Source organism: Phodopus roborovskii, unplaced genomic scaffold, assembly GCF_943737965.1.
Source record: "Phodopus roborovskii unplaced genomic scaffold, PHOROB, whole genome shotgun sequence".
NCBI classification, from domain to species: domain Eukaryota; kingdom Metazoa; phylum Chordata; class Mammalia; order Rodentia; family Cricetidae; genus Phodopus; species Phodopus roborovskii.
In genome coordinates, this window is record NW_026126413.1 from 8,671,551 (window position 1) to 8,690,356 (window position 18,806).

The 18,806-nt window shown below is 42.9% G+C and overlaps 1 protein-coding gene across 1 annotated transcript in view; it reads right to left on the bottom strand.

Moving 5' to 3' along the window:
* Window positions 1-253: 253 nt before the first annotated feature.
* The window catches only part of Iqgap2 (IQ motif containing GTPase activating protein 2), a 258,214-nt gene continuing 239,661 nt past the window's right edge, over window positions 254-18,806 (bottom strand). Inside the window, exons 31-36 of the mRNA XM_051183006.1 lie at window positions 10,290-10,377; window positions 7,870-8,082; window positions 4,509-4,669; window positions 2,853-2,990; window positions 1,870-1,978; window positions 254-1,191 (exon numbers count right to left, since the gene is read on the bottom strand). Coding sequence (XP_051038963.1) covers window positions 1,078-1,191; window positions 1,870-1,978; window positions 2,853-2,990; window positions 4,509-4,669; window positions 7,870-8,082; window positions 10,290-10,377 — 823 coding nt within the window. The 3' untranslated portion in view covers window positions 254-1,077. The remainder of the gene's footprint in view (window positions 1,192-1,869; window positions 1,979-2,852; window positions 2,991-4,508; window positions 4,670-7,869; window positions 8,083-10,289; window positions 10,378-18,806) is intronic.

Genomic DNA, 18,806 nt, shown 5'->3' on the forward strand with positions numbered 1-18,806 from the left:
TATTTTTCTCTGGTTGGGAATGGGTGGTAAGTATAAGATCCACTGGCCAACCTGGATCTCTGGATTGACAGTGGGTCCACTCATCTATGAACAGTTAGACGTGAGGCCCTGTGTTGCCTCCCACGTAAGCCTACTCTGTACCCTAATTTGTACAGCTCTGGGTAAATGACTACTTTTCCTGGGAATCCCCACCAGGAGACTTTTACCCACTAAGTGATTTGGATTTATTAAGACAACCTAAAAACCACATTCGTGTAATTAAGTAACATTTATTTTACATAAAACAATTTTCAAAGAATACATTTAAAAACCATCTAGATACTGATTTTATAGCATTACAAAAAATTTCAGAGGCACAGTTGAAGTATTCAAATAAATTGTGAGGGGTGAAGGTGGGGGGGTCTATAACTGTTATCCACGGTGGTGGTCCATGCGACCCCTCATACGGAAGCCTTTCCATGAGGCAGTAGTGCACTTTGAGTAAATTGAATAAATCACATAAAATATATACTTTTATACAGAAAGTGTTATTGTATTATCACTTTCAATTACTTATAAAAAAAACTTCATTTTGAATTGCACAAAAGTTCTCTTTAAAACCGATAATTCCCAGAAGGCAGGGCCTAGAACTATATGTCTAAATAATTCATTACAAATTAATTAGCTCTCTACTTCTCCACAGATAGAAAACAATCTGTGAAGAATTACATCGTTTAAGTGGGACATTTAAATGTTTTTCATAGGAAAATAGGCGTATACATTTGTCCCAGGCAGCTAGACTTTCTCCCCCAACTTTAAAACAAATCACAGGCTGTCCAGCGCTTTCTGCTGCAGTGCCTGTACCGCAGCACAGGGTGTGTGTCTGCCCACTTGCCTACCCTGTCTCTCACTCCGCTGTAGTATCCAGTCATCGAAAAGGCACGTGGCTACATTCTTCAGAACAGTTTTGGTCTTTAAAAAAAAAAAAATCACACATTTATAAGCAGTGATTTCAATCATGTTTTAAAACAAAAATACTAGACAAACTCATTTCCCAATGCAGGCGATAAGAGCATCCACACGCTCCTTCCAGGCACCTCACTTTCCATAGAACTTCTTGTTGAGCAGGTATATGAGGAGGTTCACGTTCACCTTCACCTTATCGAACATTTTCATCACAGCCACCCCTTCATACTGCATCTGAAGCAAGTCCTGGAACCAGAGGGATGACAGTACATCTGTGTGACATCGGAGTTTAAAACACACTAGAAGAATTGATGATGAAATAGACCCAGCTGATCCAATAATCCCGCTGGGGCTTCCAAAACATTAGTCTGCTTAAAAAATTCAGCTAGTTAGGACTCAACCCCCAGCCTAGCCCTGGGGACTTTTGACGAGGCAGTTCTGAGGGGGAGAGCTGCATTTTAACAAGTCCATAAATGACAGTGGCTGATGCTGTACTGCCCTACATGGAAGAAAGTGGTTTGAAGGAACAGAGAGGGCTGGAGTTATAATTTGGTGGTACAGAGCCAGTTTATATATGAGAGGGTCTGGGTTTGAACTTCAGTAGTGAAAAAAAAAAAAAAAAGACTGCCTGAAAGAAAATTATTATCCAGTAAATATCAGACGCAATTTTCATTTCAATCTTATAATTAAAAAATTTCATAAACACACACACACACACACACACACACACACACACACACACACACACACACCTGTGGTATGCATGCAGAAGTCAGAGGACAATTTGTAAAAGCAGGTTCTCTCCTTCCACCATCTGAGTCTTATAGTTCCAGGAGTTAAACTCAGGCTTTTGCATCAGTGTTGTGAGGGACTATGTAAGAAGGCAGAGAGCCCCAGTGGTCCTCATATAAAATCCCAGCTCACCTGAATATTGAGCTGCACCTTTTCCATCTCAACACCAAGGAATTTGGATCTGACGTCAAAGATGCCCACATCCTCAGTAGCTATGATGTCAAATGTAACATTCTTAAACCTATTGAAAAGAGGAACAGTCAGACATAGGCAACCACAAGTGAACCCTAACAAAGCCTCAACTTGGACCAGTGAGTAGAAGAGCCTAAGGCAGCCTGGCATCTTACATCATCTCCTCACTCCATTTCCTAAACGTCCAGTCTGAAGGTCACTGTTCAGATCTGCACCAGATGCTTTATTACAAGGGAAATAGAAGGTGAGATCTTGGACATTGACCTACCTATACTACCATTGGGGCAGTGAAATACAGAAACTTCAAGCGAGTAAGAGACAAGTTCTGCGAGTTTATATAGTAAGGTTTTGTGCTCAGGTCCTCTAGGATGGTGGGGGGTTGGGGTAGAGTCAGAGAGGAAGCCAAAGCCAGTGGGTGACCTCTCTTGAGACAAAGGAAGCCGGAGGGATAGTTATGGTTCCCTGCATGCGTGGTGTGCCTGCTGGGCTTCCGTTTGCTCTTCCGTCCTGAATTCACACATTCCCAGCACTCTGCTGGAAGTGGTCCTGACCAGGGGCTGGCACAGCTTGTGGGTTTGGAATGCAAAGCAACTGTCTAGCAACTGTCGATGGCTCTTGCACCAAGATCAGAAGGCAGCCTTTTATGCCCACGGCTCTGATGCAGTTCTTTTGAAGGAAGCAAGAGAAGACCTAAGGATCCACACACTAGACAAACAAACATAACTTCTGCATACACACCCTCCATAGGACTGAGCACATCAGCACCAGATGCTGAAGGTCTGGGGGAGTAAGACTAGTGATCTATGCTAACCCTTGGCAGAGCAAAGCCCTCTGAACCACCCTGGGAAGCAGGAGAATGCTCAGTCTGCTAGTGTGTGAGTGGAGGGCAGGTACGTTCTTGGTAGGTGCTAGGCTCTACTTACTGGTTGGTTTGAAGGTCATCTATGCCCAACAGGACACCTTTGTCATGCAGCTTTGCTGCTGTGTACCTCACAGGCTTCACTCTCTTCGTTCCTTTGGGTTCTGCTTTTCCATCCAATTTAATAGACCTCCGAGAATTTCTGAGCAAATGAGAATAACCACTTGTTGTCAAGATGTCCCAGGTAGTGCGGTAGCCATGCTCAATGACCCCACAGTCCACAGGGGGCTCCCATGCACTGACCTGTGCTATTTCCTCTCCCAATAAAGGGTGACAATGTTTCCCTTGCTCTGGAATCACTACCCAACTGGATTTCCAAAGCCACTGGAGTTGGCATTGAAAATAAAAAAGCATGTTGTGTTCTCAGGCATTCTGATCTAGTGTCTGTCTTATAAGTGTCTGTCTTATAAGTCACTGCAAGTAGCCCTGGAGTAATTACATGAACTTTCTGTTCCAAAGCAAAGGTATTAATAAAACTTCTCTAATTTAGTAAACACTACATGGCTAGCCTGTTCCAAATATATACTTTATACATACCATCCTTGTAGTTTTCAAAATGAGTGCTTTCTATGGTGCTTTGAAATTAATTCATCCTTTGCTATAAATCATTTCATTTAGCTTTCATAGCAATACCTGAGAAGCTGTCACTCTCAATCCCATGTTAAACATGAGAAAATCGAGATCACATGATGTATGAGAGACTCCAAACCCACATAAGAACTACAGAGTTTGTGGCTTAAAGTTGCTGTAACAGTCAGACTTCCTATGAGTAATACTATCGATTTTCCTATACAGTATCATTTCCTACTGCCCTTTTGCAGACAAAGGTTATCTGAAAATATTGTATCACACATCTAAATGGATAATTAAAGTTTAATCAGCATTGACCCAGTCTAGTGATAAGAATAATTATCAGCAAAAAATAGTCACTGAGAGTCATTATATTATGTATAAAAATCTATAATTCGCATACTAATGGATATGAGAGCTGCCAAATTTGCCCTATTGTGTCAGTAGAGACTTAAAAAAAAGCCATCAAGGAATTTTAAATCATTAAATTTTAAATTGTTAAGTTGCTCTGTGCAATTAGCTAATATTTGACTTATCTAACACCATCAGGTAAACAAAATCCTGTTCCTCATAAACATTCTCAAATCAAGTAATACATATGTGCTGGATAGTTTCATGTCAACTTGACACAATATAAAGTCATTCAAAGTTTTAAAGTTAATTGAGGGAGCCTCACTTGAGAAAATGCCTCCATAAGATAGGGATGTAGGCCAGCCTGTAGGGCATTTTCTTATTAAGTTAATGATAATGGAGGGCGCAGCCCATGGTGGGTGGTGCCACCCCTAGGCTGGTGCTCCTGGGTTCTATAAGAAAGCAGGCTGAGCAAGCCAGGAGGAGCGAGTCAGTAAGCAGCACCCTCCATGGCCTCTGCATCAGCTCCTGCCTCCAGGTTCCTACTTGAGTTCCCTTAGTGAAGGATTATGATTGGGGCAACATGTCAGCCAAATAAACCCTTTCCTCCCCAAACTGCTTTGGTCATGGTTTTTATCATCAATAGAAACAGAACTAGAACATGTCCAGAACCAGCCCATGCCACCACCACTACTGTAGTCTCCCACACAAATGACAATGTGAATGACCATGAACTCACTTTCTCTTTAGGTTGTCTACACAAGTCTTTATGTAGGTGTCGTAATAATTAATTTGATCTTCATAAAATGCTGCCTTCTTATTAAGTGCGTTCAGGGTCTGCTGAAGTTTTGCCAGTTCAGCTTTTCGAAGCTTGCGGTGGATTCTTTGATTTCGAATATCCTGAAATAAGTAAAGGCTCTAATGATAGGCTGAAGCAAGACTTGCCTTGTAAGACTGCTACTTTAGATGAAGAACAGCAAGCAGTAGGCCAGTGGCTAACTGCTGATTCTAGTGTATCTCAGGCACCTTATTATATATGTTACCATAATAAGTTGTTATCACTTTCTGCTTCAGAACATGGAAACGTCCATCTTTTATTTCAAGAGGGTCTCTAAAGTTTATTTGTCCCCCTAGATGAGCGGTGGGCTCAGAATCAGTAAGTAGCCTTGAGTTCGGATTCCTAATACCCACTAAAAGCTAGGCATGATGGCATGTACATATGTGTAACCCCAGAGCTGGGGGGTGAGGCAGGGACAGGCAGACCTTGGGGGCTCATTGGCCAGCCAGTTAGCTCCAACTACTATGAGATTCAAGTTCAATAAGAGAGACTTGTGCAAAGCCAGGCGTTGGTGGCACATGCCTTTAATCTCAGCACTCAGGAAGAAAAGGCAGGCAGATCTCTGTGAGTTCCAGGACAGCCTTGTTTACAGAGCTAGTTCCAGGACAGGTTCCAAAACAATACAGAGAAACCGTGTCTCTAAAAACCAAAAAAAAAAAAAAAAAAAAAAAAAAAAAAAAAGTAAAGTAGCAAGCTATAGAACTGAGTAAGAACTAGAGAGAAATAAGAACCAAAAATACTGGCAACCACTGTTGACCTCTGGCTCCCACATACCTACTCATGGAAGAATGTGTGCGCGCGCACACACACATGCACACTTCACAGATCCACATACACTTCACACATACATACTTCACACACACACACACACACACACACACACACACACACACATTTCACAGACAGACACTCCTGCCCCAAGGCCAAAAATGTAATTTGAGAATCACCAAATAGTTTAAGAAAAGATGTTTCAAAAGAAACACAAGAGGCTGGAATGTAGCTCAGTTGGTAGAGTGCCTGCTCAACAGCCGGGCTCCAATCCTTAGCATGTACATTAGGGAGGATGGAACACACCTGTAATCCCAGCACTCAGGAGGCAGAGGCAAGCAGTTCAGAAGTTCAAAGTCTCCCTGGGTGAGATAACAAACTACAGACCAGCCTGGAGTACAGGGGGCTCTCTCTTTAAATCAGTAAAGAAAAGAGGACAAAGAAACCAAGAGAAATGTGATTTCCTCGGACTGCACTGAACTTTCAAAAAAGTTTATGTTTATATATTATTTCACCTTATTGATGTCTCTCATGGCTTGAGAAGATTCCAAACTGAAAACTATTACAATTGACCAGCTGTCTGTTTCTGTGTTTTCACATTATGGATTTGAACCAATAAGAACTGAAAACACAGAGGAAAAAGACAATTCTCTTCTCAATGAGCATATTCAGCCATTTCTCTTCCCACTCCCTAAGCAATAGTGTCACATGTAGTTACGCAGCACTTAGATTGTATTTGGCACTTGTTGGCCTCAGCCACTTAAGAGGCTGAGTCAGGAAGCTTGCTTGAGCCCAGAGTGAGACAGTCTTGGCAAGATAATGGTATACCATTTCATTTTACTTTTTAGTAAAACACACATAGGAGGATGTGATAGCTCATAAGCAAATACTGTGCGTTTCACATAAGGGAGTTGAGCACGCAAGGATTCTGGTTATTAGCTGGAACTCTAAACCCAATCCCCTCCAGATAGCAAGAAATGACTGTACTTAGATTTAAATAGAATTCCTAGAAGACAAACCATTTTGCCTTGCTGTTCATAGATTAGGAGAGTTGTGTTAAAATTAAACTTGCAGATTTAGGTTTACAAAGTCACTCAGAAAAGGCTGGGGAGATTTCTCAGTGGGTAAAAGTGCTCGTCACAAAAGCCTGATGACTTGAGATTGATCCCCAGAACCCACACAGAAAGTCAGACATGGTGGCATGCATTTATACTTCCTGCATGAATTCCAGAGATGGGAGATGTGGGGTGGAAGCAAGAGATGGCTGGAAGCTTGTGGACCAGCTGATCTGGAATTCTCTGTATAGCAGAGACAAGAGAAACTCTGCCTCAGAAAGGCAGGGGTTATGAGCTCACAAAGGTTGTTCTCTGACCTCCATACATATGCTGTGATACATGTGCTAAAACACTAGGACATACACATCCTTCTTCTCCCTCTCACTTACGAAAAACAATTAAAAAGGGAACCAGTAAGCTATGAAAATATTTCACTTGAGAAAATGGTGCCTGTTTACCATTAATTTTTCCTTTGTGAACAAATTAAAAGCCAATTGTTTCAGGAACTCTAAGGCATACTCCCCTGCACCTCTAAAATAAAAATTCATCACTAAATAGAGCCTTCTCATTGATGGCAAACAGCATTTCTCTATCTCATATACCCCAAGAGAAATATTCTCCACCCCAAACTGTAGCAAGAAATGCTAGTTCTTTGCATTACTTGGGGAAGGAGAAAGAATCATTCTGCTAAAAGTGACAATAATTTTCTACTGAAGAATCAAACTGTGCATTTCCCCCAGGAGATGACAAAATCGATGATTTTTTCTCTAGTTATTTAACTGCTTTTTGAGCTCAGATCCATATTCATGCATACATTTGAATCAAAAGAATGAAATGAAAAAAAATAAATAAAAAAAAGAATGAAATGTGCTTTTACCCAAATATGTCCTTCCTTATCATCAATAAACAGATCTCAACCACTTCCTGTGTTTCCTTGAATGAAGCTGAGATCACTTTCGCAGGAAATTCTCAAGTGCAAAATGTGAAATAAAAAAACAGAAACACTTTTAAGCTTGAGCTGAAGGAAGGCTAAACTGCTAAGAAGCAAATTCTTAGGGACATATAGTCCCCATCTCAATGGCAGATCCTAAGAGTAATTGGGCTGTATGTAAATTAACAGTGAAGAAAATATATTTTTCAAATAAACAAAAGAGCAAACAAAAAAACCAAGTAGCCGTGGCTTAAAGTAGTAATAGCACTTTTGAACACTCCCAGGGTATTTACCCCTGGTGTGTTTCAAGTATCCTTGTCTTGGGGCATTGTATCTATTCCTTATACAATCATGAATCTCCTTTGAAACTTTTAAAAATGCAGAGCATAAGGAAGACAAGAACCATGTATGCACCATGAGTCCTTCATGTCACCTCACAGGATGCCCAGCATGTGTCCCTGACCAGCAAATGTCTACACTAGAAAGGAAGAATACTATCTCCAGGCACCTTGGCAATCTCGTTGAGAATGTCTTGGTATTTATTTTTGGATGACACGTGTCCAGTCTGCTCCAGTGTCCGAAGGTTCCTCTGGATCTTCCTCTTCTTTTGCTCAAGAGGCAGGCACGCATCTTCCATCATCACTTGGCTCTGCTTCCCTTCTTCCGGAGTCCTCGAGTCTACCATGGCACGGCTCTCCATGTCTTTGGCGTGCTCCAGTTCCTGAAAGGAAAATATCAAAAGTCGCGGATCCTCTCCATTACTGTCACAAGCTGAAGTCTAAGGATTAGCACCTGAAAGTGCTCTTTATGGTTCTGAAGTAAAGCCTGGGAGGAAAATCCCTTCCACTTCAAATCAAAACAAAACAAAAACCCAGTAGTAATAATGGGCCTAATTTGGCCAAAGATCAAAGGTGGTGCCTTCTTGCCAAGGTGACAAATTGCCTTAGTATAACCAATATTTTCTAATTTCTTGGATGAAGGGTCTCAATTTCTGGGTAGCCCAGTTGAGAAAATTAAAAGTAGATATTGTATTAACATGTGTCTCTGAGAGCCCACTAAAGTCTCACAAACCAGCCACAGTGACAGAGAATCTTAGGCCATTTAACAGCAAGGCAGCCAGAGAGCTTCATTCTGATCCAAGAACCACCACAGAGTTCCCTTGAACCACAGGGTAAAGATATTCCCGCAGATGATGGTTCCAAAACCCATGATGTGCATACAAATGAATGCCGATCAGCCTGTCTGTTTACAATTGCGATTCAAGGAGATGGATGACATTTTCACTGCACAAGACCACTGATACCACAGATCAGTTAGATGGCAGAGCGATTGTTAAAGTAGTCATGGCACACAGAGCACAGACATGGCTTACTGGGTCAGTAGTACATAACTGAACTGGCAGGCAATACACTTAATCTGTGTCAGCCACTACTGCATCCATTTAGCATGTTTCCTCCTCCCATTTAGTCTTCCCTGAGAATTTGAAATTATTTCCAGGGGCTGGAGAGATGGCTCAGCAGTGAAGAACACTGGATGCTCTTCCAGAGGTCCTGAGTTCAATTCTCAGCAACCACACGGTGGCTCACAACCATCTATAGTGGGGTCCGATGCCCTCTTATGGTGTAAAGGCATACAAACAGATACAACATTCATATATACATAACATAAGTATGTATTTAAAAAAGAAATTATTTCTACTTTATAGGTAAGGCAACCAAGGCCCAGAGTTCTTAATGTCCACAGTCACAAGCTAGGAAGCAGATAGACAGACAAAAGCCCAGGCGTCTACAAGGTCTCTGTCACTAATTTTTCCAATACATTTGGGGAAAAAATCGAAACAATTGGAGCTAAAAATCTTTTATCTTATATCTTCAGTATATTTTTATATTCAGACTGCTTAAAAACATTCACACATTTGCACACATTAGATGGCTTGAAGTTTTGATTTTTTAAAAATTAAATCTGGAGACTGAATGATTTCTTGGCAACCCATTACACTAAGACCAAGAGAATTATGAACACTTCCATTAAGAATTGGACAATTCTGTTAACTTGATTAGGGAATGGCAATTATTGGCACTAAAATCATAACATTGGGATTAATTGATTTATTTCATTATGAACTGAGTGATTTTTTTTCCCTTTTGTTGTTGAGACGGTCCAGGCTGGCCTTGAACTCCTGATCTTCCTGCCCTGTACTGGGATTGCAGGCATGCATTTTCACGCCCAACTTTAATGATGCACTTTTTTTTTTTGTTTTGTTTTGTTTTGTTTTGCTTTGAGACAGGGTCTTACTATTTAACTCTGGTTGTTCTGGAAATCACTATGGAGCTCAGGCTGGTCTCAAACGAACAAGATCTCTCTGTCTCTGCCTCCCAAGTACAGGGAGTAAAGGCATGTGACACTAAACCCAGCTTAATGACACATCTTAAAAGATGTTAATACAATTTTATCTCAGACTGTCATGAAACCCAAGTTATACATGGCGATGTAAAGGCGCTGGGACACCATGGTCTTAGACATTCACGTAGGATGCACTTGGAAAACACCTTTCATCTGTGAGACATCTCTCTTCTAGCTTAGCAAGTGTATATAACAAGGATTTTTGACATTCTACGTCTTCACTGATTTATCCAGCCATCTACCGAATGTACTGAATGACAAAACTTACGGTCCACCCCCAGAGGTTCCAAAAGGTGCAGAACTCTATTTCTACTGTGGAAAAAAATTAGCCAGTACACATATGAAAGTGTTTTCCACTTCTCTCCCACTGGTATTCCATGCAACCTTCAGATATGGATGATCCTGGTTGTCTGCAGTAATTCAGACCCTATGTTCCCCTGTGTAACAGTGAATACTTGACATGCAGACTAAGAGCATAACCATCTATCGAATGTACTTGTTATTGCGTAAGTAAAGACAAGTCACCTGCTGCTCCGTTGCTGGGGTCTCCAAGATTTCTATCAGTGTGTTCCCTGGCTGGTTCCGGGTCACGTCGATGATCAGCTTTTTGGTCCTTAAAAATGAGAAAAAGGAGACAGATGTTGAGGCATCAGTCTTAATGCACAAAAATCTGTTTCTCCCATGTGAGTACATACAGCAGTTTCAAGGATGATGCTCTAAAGTGACACGTTCTTGTCCAAAGCTCCTAAAAGCCTGCAAAGGATAAGAAAAGTCTGGGCTTTCTATGCTAATGCTGTAAGATTAGTCTCTTAGAAATGTACACAAGTATGTCATAAGATTCCTTATGGAAATATATTTTTGTTTTGCAATTAAGACATTACTTTTTGAAGGGCAGCAGAGACAGGTGCTGCGGATATGGACAGCTACAGTAAAGGATAGATGAAGACACCTCCCCCCAGCATTAACTTCTGAGCCCGTGAACACATCATAATTAATCTGCTGTTTTTCCTGCATTGAGAAAGGTATAAAACAGCGAGAAGGCCAAAGGAAGCAGAAGTCCCCTGTGGACTTGGAAGCTGTGGGCTTCTGTGGAGCCCAGCACAGAGACTGGGGGTTTGAGGATGTAGGAGATGAGCAGATAGGGCCTCGAGTCTGCACAGAGCTGAGAACAGGAGCGTTGAGGGCTGGAAAACACCCTGGAAGTACTGAACCACACTTTCTGCCATAGGGGCTCTTTAGCACGGACTGGCCTTTTAATTAGGGATCAGGTTATGTAATTAGATCGAGGGGGAGGCAGGGATGCATCTCCAAAGAACACGTGCAAGGCCCTAAATTCAATCCCCCCCTTACTACAGACACCACACAGCGGCAACAACAAAAAAACCATAAAAGGCAAGCGTTGGAATTGGATCACTGTTATGAGGGGTGGGGTGGGATGGGGTGGGGGCATCTGTTCTCTGGAAGAGAATCTCTTTCATGCCAGGAGCACCAGCAGAGGTTGCCTTGACCTACACACAGGTCAGACCTGCAGCTTCACTGCTACTACAGTCCCACCCCCTACTGAATTTCAGTCTGCCAGAGAAGGAACTTCTTCCTTTGCCACAGCAGGAAATGGTCACACAACATGAAAGTGGAAATGAGAACAAGTCATATCAAGAAGCATACGGGCAGCTGCTCCACAGTGAGGCCACATTAACCCCAAATGTGAGACATTAGGCATAGGATAAGTGAGTCATTTGCAAACACATTTTTGTTTTTTCTTTCTCATTTTCTATTTATCTCAAGTCTGCACAAGGCGGAGAACGAGGCAGGCAGCTTCCTCTCCTCCCTCCTCCCTGGTCTCTGGAGAGCGATTTCCTCTAGCCCCACGACCCTTGGCTGCTGGGGATTTTCAGACTGTCTGAGAATGCACAGCTAAGGACTCCAGGGAATCAAAGGGTACACAGCTAATTATAGCCCAGTGGGAGGCGGCACTGTTCTGAGGTGGCCAAGGCTCACAAAGTTGTGTGTCCCTTCCCACACACACACCAGCTTCCTCCAATCATCATCAGGAATGAATTAGACCGAAACATGATTGTGCTAACCAAGAAAGACTTAGTATATAGCCCAGGCTGGCTCCAAATTTGAGATCCTAAGTGTCTGGATGACAGGCATGCTTGGCCTTTAGGCAGAAACATTGAGTTGAAAATAAAAGCTTTAGATGACTTAGACTATGTCAACAATGAGCGATTCTTATTTGAAATAACATTCTAGGAACTATATTCAGCCAATTACCAAATAAGTGACATCATTTATACCAAACCCCCATCAGGACAGAAAATTGTTTATTTGCTCACGAGGTGCTGAAGGACAAATTGCCCATATTAACCCCCCCCCCCTTTTTTTTCTTGGAATTCTAGATGATGTCATGCCTGTGGAATTCACTGCTAAAAGTCTCCTACCTTCACAGTCTATATATAATAACCGAGTCAGCACCTGTAGGGAACCCTGCAGGGCAGAGGTCTCAAGTCCCTCTCCCTAATGTGTGCCAAAGAGCTAAGGGCATTATGGGCAGGCAGGTAGAAGGCCACCCCTGAGACCCCACCCCTCCCAAACTCCCCTTTTGGTTACTTCTGAGCTGAATGGACCAGTACGAATATGTGATCCTCATATCTTTCATTTTTAAAATGGAAACAATTCGACAGAAAGACTTCATGTAAAAGCTTTGTGCTGGGGTCTAACAGATGGCGAGTGCTCCCGTGACCATGAAAGTTTTGCAGTACAAGATGGCAGCCGCTGACCATCAAGTACTAAAGAACACCCGAGACCTGGCTAGGCCAGGTGGGATGGATGTGAGTTTGGACACGCACTCTAACTTAAAGATTTAGCAGAGATGAAGGATGCACAGTATCTTCTAAACAATCTTATCCATTCATTACTTACAGAAACGAAAATGGTTTTGATACACTGAGTTAAACAGGACATATTACTAGGCAATTGCAGCTCCCAATAAAAAAACACGGATATATGAATGCAGTGACAGACCTGCAAGTTACGGCAATCTGACCACCGCATATGGAATCCATGTATTGCAATGTCACACCACATTCTATAAATAGGAACAATCATTATGTGTCATTTTAAAATCATACCATAAATAATTTCACCCGATTCTTTTTAGGATGTGGCCTTTGGAAAACTTAAGGTTCCGTATGTGGATCACATTAAAAACAACAATACTTTTTTCTCTTTAGAAAGTACAATAGTCGGTCCATTCTTCAACCGGAAGCTAGTAGTCTGAAGACCTAGTTAGTCATAGGACCTCACTCAGCACAAAGATGGCTTTGGAAGACAGCCCACCGTCTGAAACACAAATGGGGCAACAAAGAGCTATGGGGCTTAACGGTGAGGCTTAAGGGTAGACAAAGCTCACACTCTGGGGTCTAGCACTGCAGAGGATAAGGCCAGCTGCCACTCTGCATCTTTCAGTTCCTCATCATCCTGTGGGAATTACCTGCTCGGTGTCCTCCCTTCCTTACCTCCTGTTTCTGCTGCGGATGAAGCTTAAGCACAGTAAGCACATTCTCTACCCACCCAGTCACAGACCATCCTTTCCCTCTTCTTCTAGCACCTTTTCAAAAAAAGCACCCCCCCCCCCCCCGGCCGCGTCTTTAAGCCTTTGCAGTGTAGCATCTACAGAGTCCACATTGTTGGTTCGCAGTCGGTGGCCAACAACCTTCTTAACGCTCCCTCCCCACGCAGTGCAAGCATCAATCACTGTTCTAGCTGTGTCTAGCTCATATTGTGTGTCAGCCTCTACAGTGTTCAGCCACCGGGAAGGCAGGCTCATGCAAACATGAAGAAGCCTCGAAATGCACCAGGGAGTTTACTCATCAGAAGTCTGCTAAAAAAACGAGCCCGCAGAGCACTTAGGAACTGTCCAGGCTCCTTGGGCTTGGCCACTCCACCCATGGCTCTGTTTTCTGCCTTACAGTGTGTCTAAGGTTGACAAGGAATCAGTGGTGGTGTTTAAAATCGCAGCAATATCAGTACATATTTTTAGCAGCAGACCTCAAACATCCCCTCTGCCATGGAGCACTCCTGCCAGGGTAAGAGGGGATAGTTCAAGTAGGATAATGGCTATTTAAACTGAATCACGGGGAAGGAGAAAAATTCCTGAGAGATGACAATGTGAGCACCAGATTGAAAACCACAAATGCTGGCTCAAGTTGAGCACATAGTTGTGTGAAAAATCAAGCTGAGTGAAGTCATAAGGTCACATATTTTAAGATAAAACATAAGTTATAATGAGAGATTTACAGTTCCATAGTACTTCATAATTTATAGGCTATTGGACGCATGATCTCAAGGGATGGTCGCAGCCCTCCCTGCCATTTTCGATGAAGACGATGCCAAGGGAACTCCTTATACACTATGCTTGGTAGTACTGGGGAAATGGTAGTAGCCCAAGCAGAAGGCCAGGAGAATTCTTCCTATTCCATTGTATGTACTGTGTGTACCTCACATCCATCTGTCACTCCCTTTGGCTCAGAGAGATGTGACAGTGTCCCTGCCCTGTAGCAATTTTCATTCTTTTTCTTCTATGGCTACAAAGGCTTTGTAAAACTTTGTGATTAAGAGTGTAGGCTCTGGAGGATTTAAACTTATCTGGATTTAAATCTCCATTCCAGGAACTGGCATGTTGCCCAGGGAAAAGTTTACAGCTGTTTACATCTGTCTTGCCCATACTGCTCTCATTCGCTAAATTCTGATGGTAACCTTCAACCTCATGAGGTTGCTGAGAGTATCGCCGCGTATGTACACGCAAGCACGCACACATGCACACATGCACACACTCGGTTCTTCCTCTTCTTTAGGGTTGGCTATTTTCTTATTAATGTCCTTTTCTATCTTAGTTATTTTATTATTTTTGGTGTATAAGGGTTTTACTTGCATGTATGTCTGTGTAACACATGTGTGCCATGCCTGGTGCCCTTGGAGTTTGGGAGAGGGCATCAGATCACCTGGGACTGGAGTTACAGATGGTTATGAGCTGCTGCCCTGTGGGTGCTGTGAATCAGACCCAATTCCTCTGCAAGAGTAACAAGGCTTTTAACTGCTGAGGCATCTCATCAGCTCCAATGTCCTTTCTATACAGAATTTTATATAAATATAAGAGGCAAAAAAAAAATCTGTTAATATGACTACATAAGGAATACTTTCAACCCAGGAATAACAATAACTTTATTTAAAACTAGGCAAAGCATGTTTGTTTTCAGTACTGGGACCCCAGGGCCGCATGAATGCTAGGAAAGCATTCTATTTGGATGGATATTCCACAAAGGTGATGTGGCTACTGCTCATAAGCACACGAAAAGTTGCTCAGCATCACCAAGGAGTGTCCAATTACAAATCCAAGCCACAGTGAAGTACTCTCCAGCCACTGAGGTGACTAATGATAAAAGAAGAAAGGTGGGCATTGAGAAGGTGGAGAACAGTTTGTGGAGGGAATGTGAAATGGTGTGGCCATTGTAGAAAACAGTTTGGTGGGCTGATGGGAGATGTTATTCTGTAAATGTGTTTCTCATACTGGTTAATGAATAAAGCACTGTTGGCCAATAGGAAAGGAAGACAGGAGGGATTAGGAGACAAGGAGGAAAGAGGAAATAGTAAGGAGGAATCAAGATGGAGAGACCAGGGAATGGGCTGATATTGGAGTCTCGGTGTATTAATTGGGGCGGGCGGAAAAACCTTACTCCTTACAGCAGGCTACCAAACAACTACACAGAGGATGACCATCTAAACCATCTATATGCCGAGGAATATAACCAAAAGAAGTAAAAAGAGGTGTTTAAACAAGACTTGGACCTGAATGTATATATAATAGCACCAGTTAAAACATCTAAAAGGTGCAAATAAACCCAAATGTCTACTAACAGATGAATCAGTAAACAAAAGTATCTCCACACAGTGAAGTACTATCCAGTCACGAAAAGGAATAAAATATTGATTCATGCCCTAACATGGCACCTTTAAAACATTACATGGGACTGTAGTAGGGACTGGAGAGTAAGGGCAAAGGGCCTGACTTGAGCAAGCTAAAAGTATTCTTGAACTTGATAGACTGTGGTTAGATAATAGATTACATGCTATAGGTATCTCAAAACCACTGGCCAGGAGAGATCGAGAGCTGGAAACATGCATGGGGAGCTGGAGTCTGCAGCAGAGGACCAGGGTGGGCGAGGTAGGAGCACTTCCCAGACCAAGACCCAACCCTCCCCAAACACGCCTGACTTTCATGGTTTTGTTTGTAAACTGTGAATTCCAAGAATGTGCTGAACTGTGATGACTCCTGTCTCCAATCAGTGAACATGCATATGCTGTTCAGATGATTTCATACTTCAGATGACCCAAACTGTGATTCCTATTCATCAGGGTAGACATTTGAGTTGACGGCACTGAGAGGACGGCATTCAAGCAACAGACAGAGCCAATTAAGAGGCGATTTCTTCCCATTACTTCTAAGGATGAAACTCATGAGCTTGTGGGAGACTTGATCTAATTTCATTTGCATGCCCAAGCCTCGCCATCTGCATTTCCAGTTATCTGCATAATTGGCCATGTGCAGGGGAAGTCAGGGTGTGTATTTCTTCTCCCCTCTTTTCTCTCCACCCTGTCCAGAGCTGACAGGAAGGTCATCAATTATACAAGGATGCAACTCGCCTTGTGAGGTCACAGACCCGGCCTTGTCTTGCAGCTGAGCCCGTGTCCTAGGGGCTGTATTTGTGGCTCCACTGCCAGCCTAAAGACCTTGGACTCTGGAAGGCACAAGTGGTCTGGCAAGGCATGCTCAGTGGTGAAATGACTGCATGAGGATTGTGTGAGTAACCAACTACTTTAGTAGACTTAAGGTCCACGCCACAAGATGGAGCCTGCATTTGGTAACATTACTGGGCCAAGAACCTATGGCTAGATAAGTCCTAGGCCCTAGGCAAGAACCCACTACAATTATTCTGCTACATGGACATAGTATTAAACCAATTTCTAGTGACCTATCATTATACCATAGATTACAGCACCCTTCAACCTTTATCAGAGTCGCCTCTGTATTGTAGTAGATGATGCTCAACACAGAGACCCACGCTGACCGAGTCCAGGGAATGAGAGACTGCAGAATGTTCAGCACTAAGTGAAACATACATATGGCATCCCCACCTTCAAAGGCTCAGTGATGCTGTGGATGAGGAGACGGAGTGTAAGAGCCAGATGCAGTGGACGACGATGAGGAAATGAGGTCTTCTGAATAGAGCAGTGCATATGAACACACAGTGGTTGTCAGAGAATGCATAAGACCCGTGTAAGGCCAAGACAGATGAAATTCCAGCATGGAACCCAAACAAAAATCCCGTCCCTAGATGAGGAGCTGTCAGCAACTGTTAGCTGCTGGGAGAGGAAGGGTCAGTTTTCTCTATAAATGAAGCCCCTCGGTGGTCAGCTACACTCCTGGGGAACACCACATGTTCCAGATTATTTGGGCAGCACAAATTGAACTTGATGGGAGGGAGGGAGAAAAGGAAGAAGGGAGTGAGTGAAGGAGGGGGGATGGAGGGAGGGAGAAAGGGAGGGGAAAAAAGGAGACAAATTTGGGGGAAGAACAGGGTGAGGGAGGATGAATACAATCATGCATAGAATTCCCAAACAATTATACAAATATTATAAAAATACTAAATAGTGTGTGTGTGTGTGTGTGTGTGTGTGTGTGTGTGTGTGTGATATTAAATAGAAGTAGCGTCATGGACCACGTGGCAGCCATTGCTGCTTGACACAGTTCCAGCATTTTCAACTTTGCAGATCCCAATTCTCCAGCATCTTTTTACTTTCATTTTTAATGATTCTCACTACCCATTATGGAAGTTTCTTTATGCCTCTTCCTTTGGGAAATTTTGTGTGGGCTCTGAAGGATGAAAATGTATACAATGGCACCCTCTTTAAACAAAATAATTATTTGGAACAAAATCCCTGCCACCTTGGAACCATAAGGCGTGATAACCCTGTCTACTCCCATACAAGTGAACACCAAGCTGCTAGCAAATGTTATATTTAACAATCAAGATTTGTAAATTCTTAAGGTCTGCTCAGGTTCACAGTAATATTTGTGTTGGGTTGAAACCTCCCTGCAAGATCCAGAAAGCTCCATTCCTGTCTCTCCAAACCCCATCCACTCAAGAGAATCTTGGGACAAAGGGAAGACTCTAAAACGCCCAGTTCCTCTGTGGCTAAGGTTGTTCCTCCCCTGAACTTGCCAGCCGCCCAAGCCCCCACCTAAAGCATTCAGCTTGTGAGCATACTGGACACAACCCCAGCATGTGGTAGACACAGCATCATCATCCCTTCCCTATGAGCTATATAAGCTCCCTGCTTTAGTTCGGGCATGTGACTTCTCTGGCCTCCATCTCTGAGGCTGCAGAACTCACTCCAGAGTTGCTTTGCTTGAATAAACCTGTTCTTTTACTTTTTCATTTTGGCTTGCTCTGGCTTACTGCCTCAGTGGATAAACCTATTATAGGGGTATAATTTATCTAGCTTTGTCTTTGCATGCTTTAAGCTTTAGCTATTTGGATAAACTAATCCATATTAAACAAGCAAGCAACAACAACAACAAAAACCCTGCAATATTCTATAATGGAATGTTTGGTCTCCTGAGAAAGTCCTTTTCCCAACACCAGGCATTTAGACAAAAGTCCCCATTCCCTCAAGGGCTTGAAAAGTTCCTCTGGCAAGAAGAATTTGCGGCCCTTCCATTAAAATATGACCGGTGCCTATTGATTTGTTAAGGTTAATGCTAGCTTCCTCAATTCCTGATCTCAAGCTACACCCCAGCTCACAGGCCCCCTTTCTGCCATTTAACCCCTTGTGCAATTATAGATTATACAAGGTGTTGGCTAACTGAAAGCAGGAGAGCGAGCGAGCGAGAGAGAGAGAGAGAGAGAGAGAGAGAGAGAGAGAGAGAGAGAGAGAGAGAGCGGAGCGCGAGCGAGAGCAGGGGGGGCAGAGAGAGAGAGC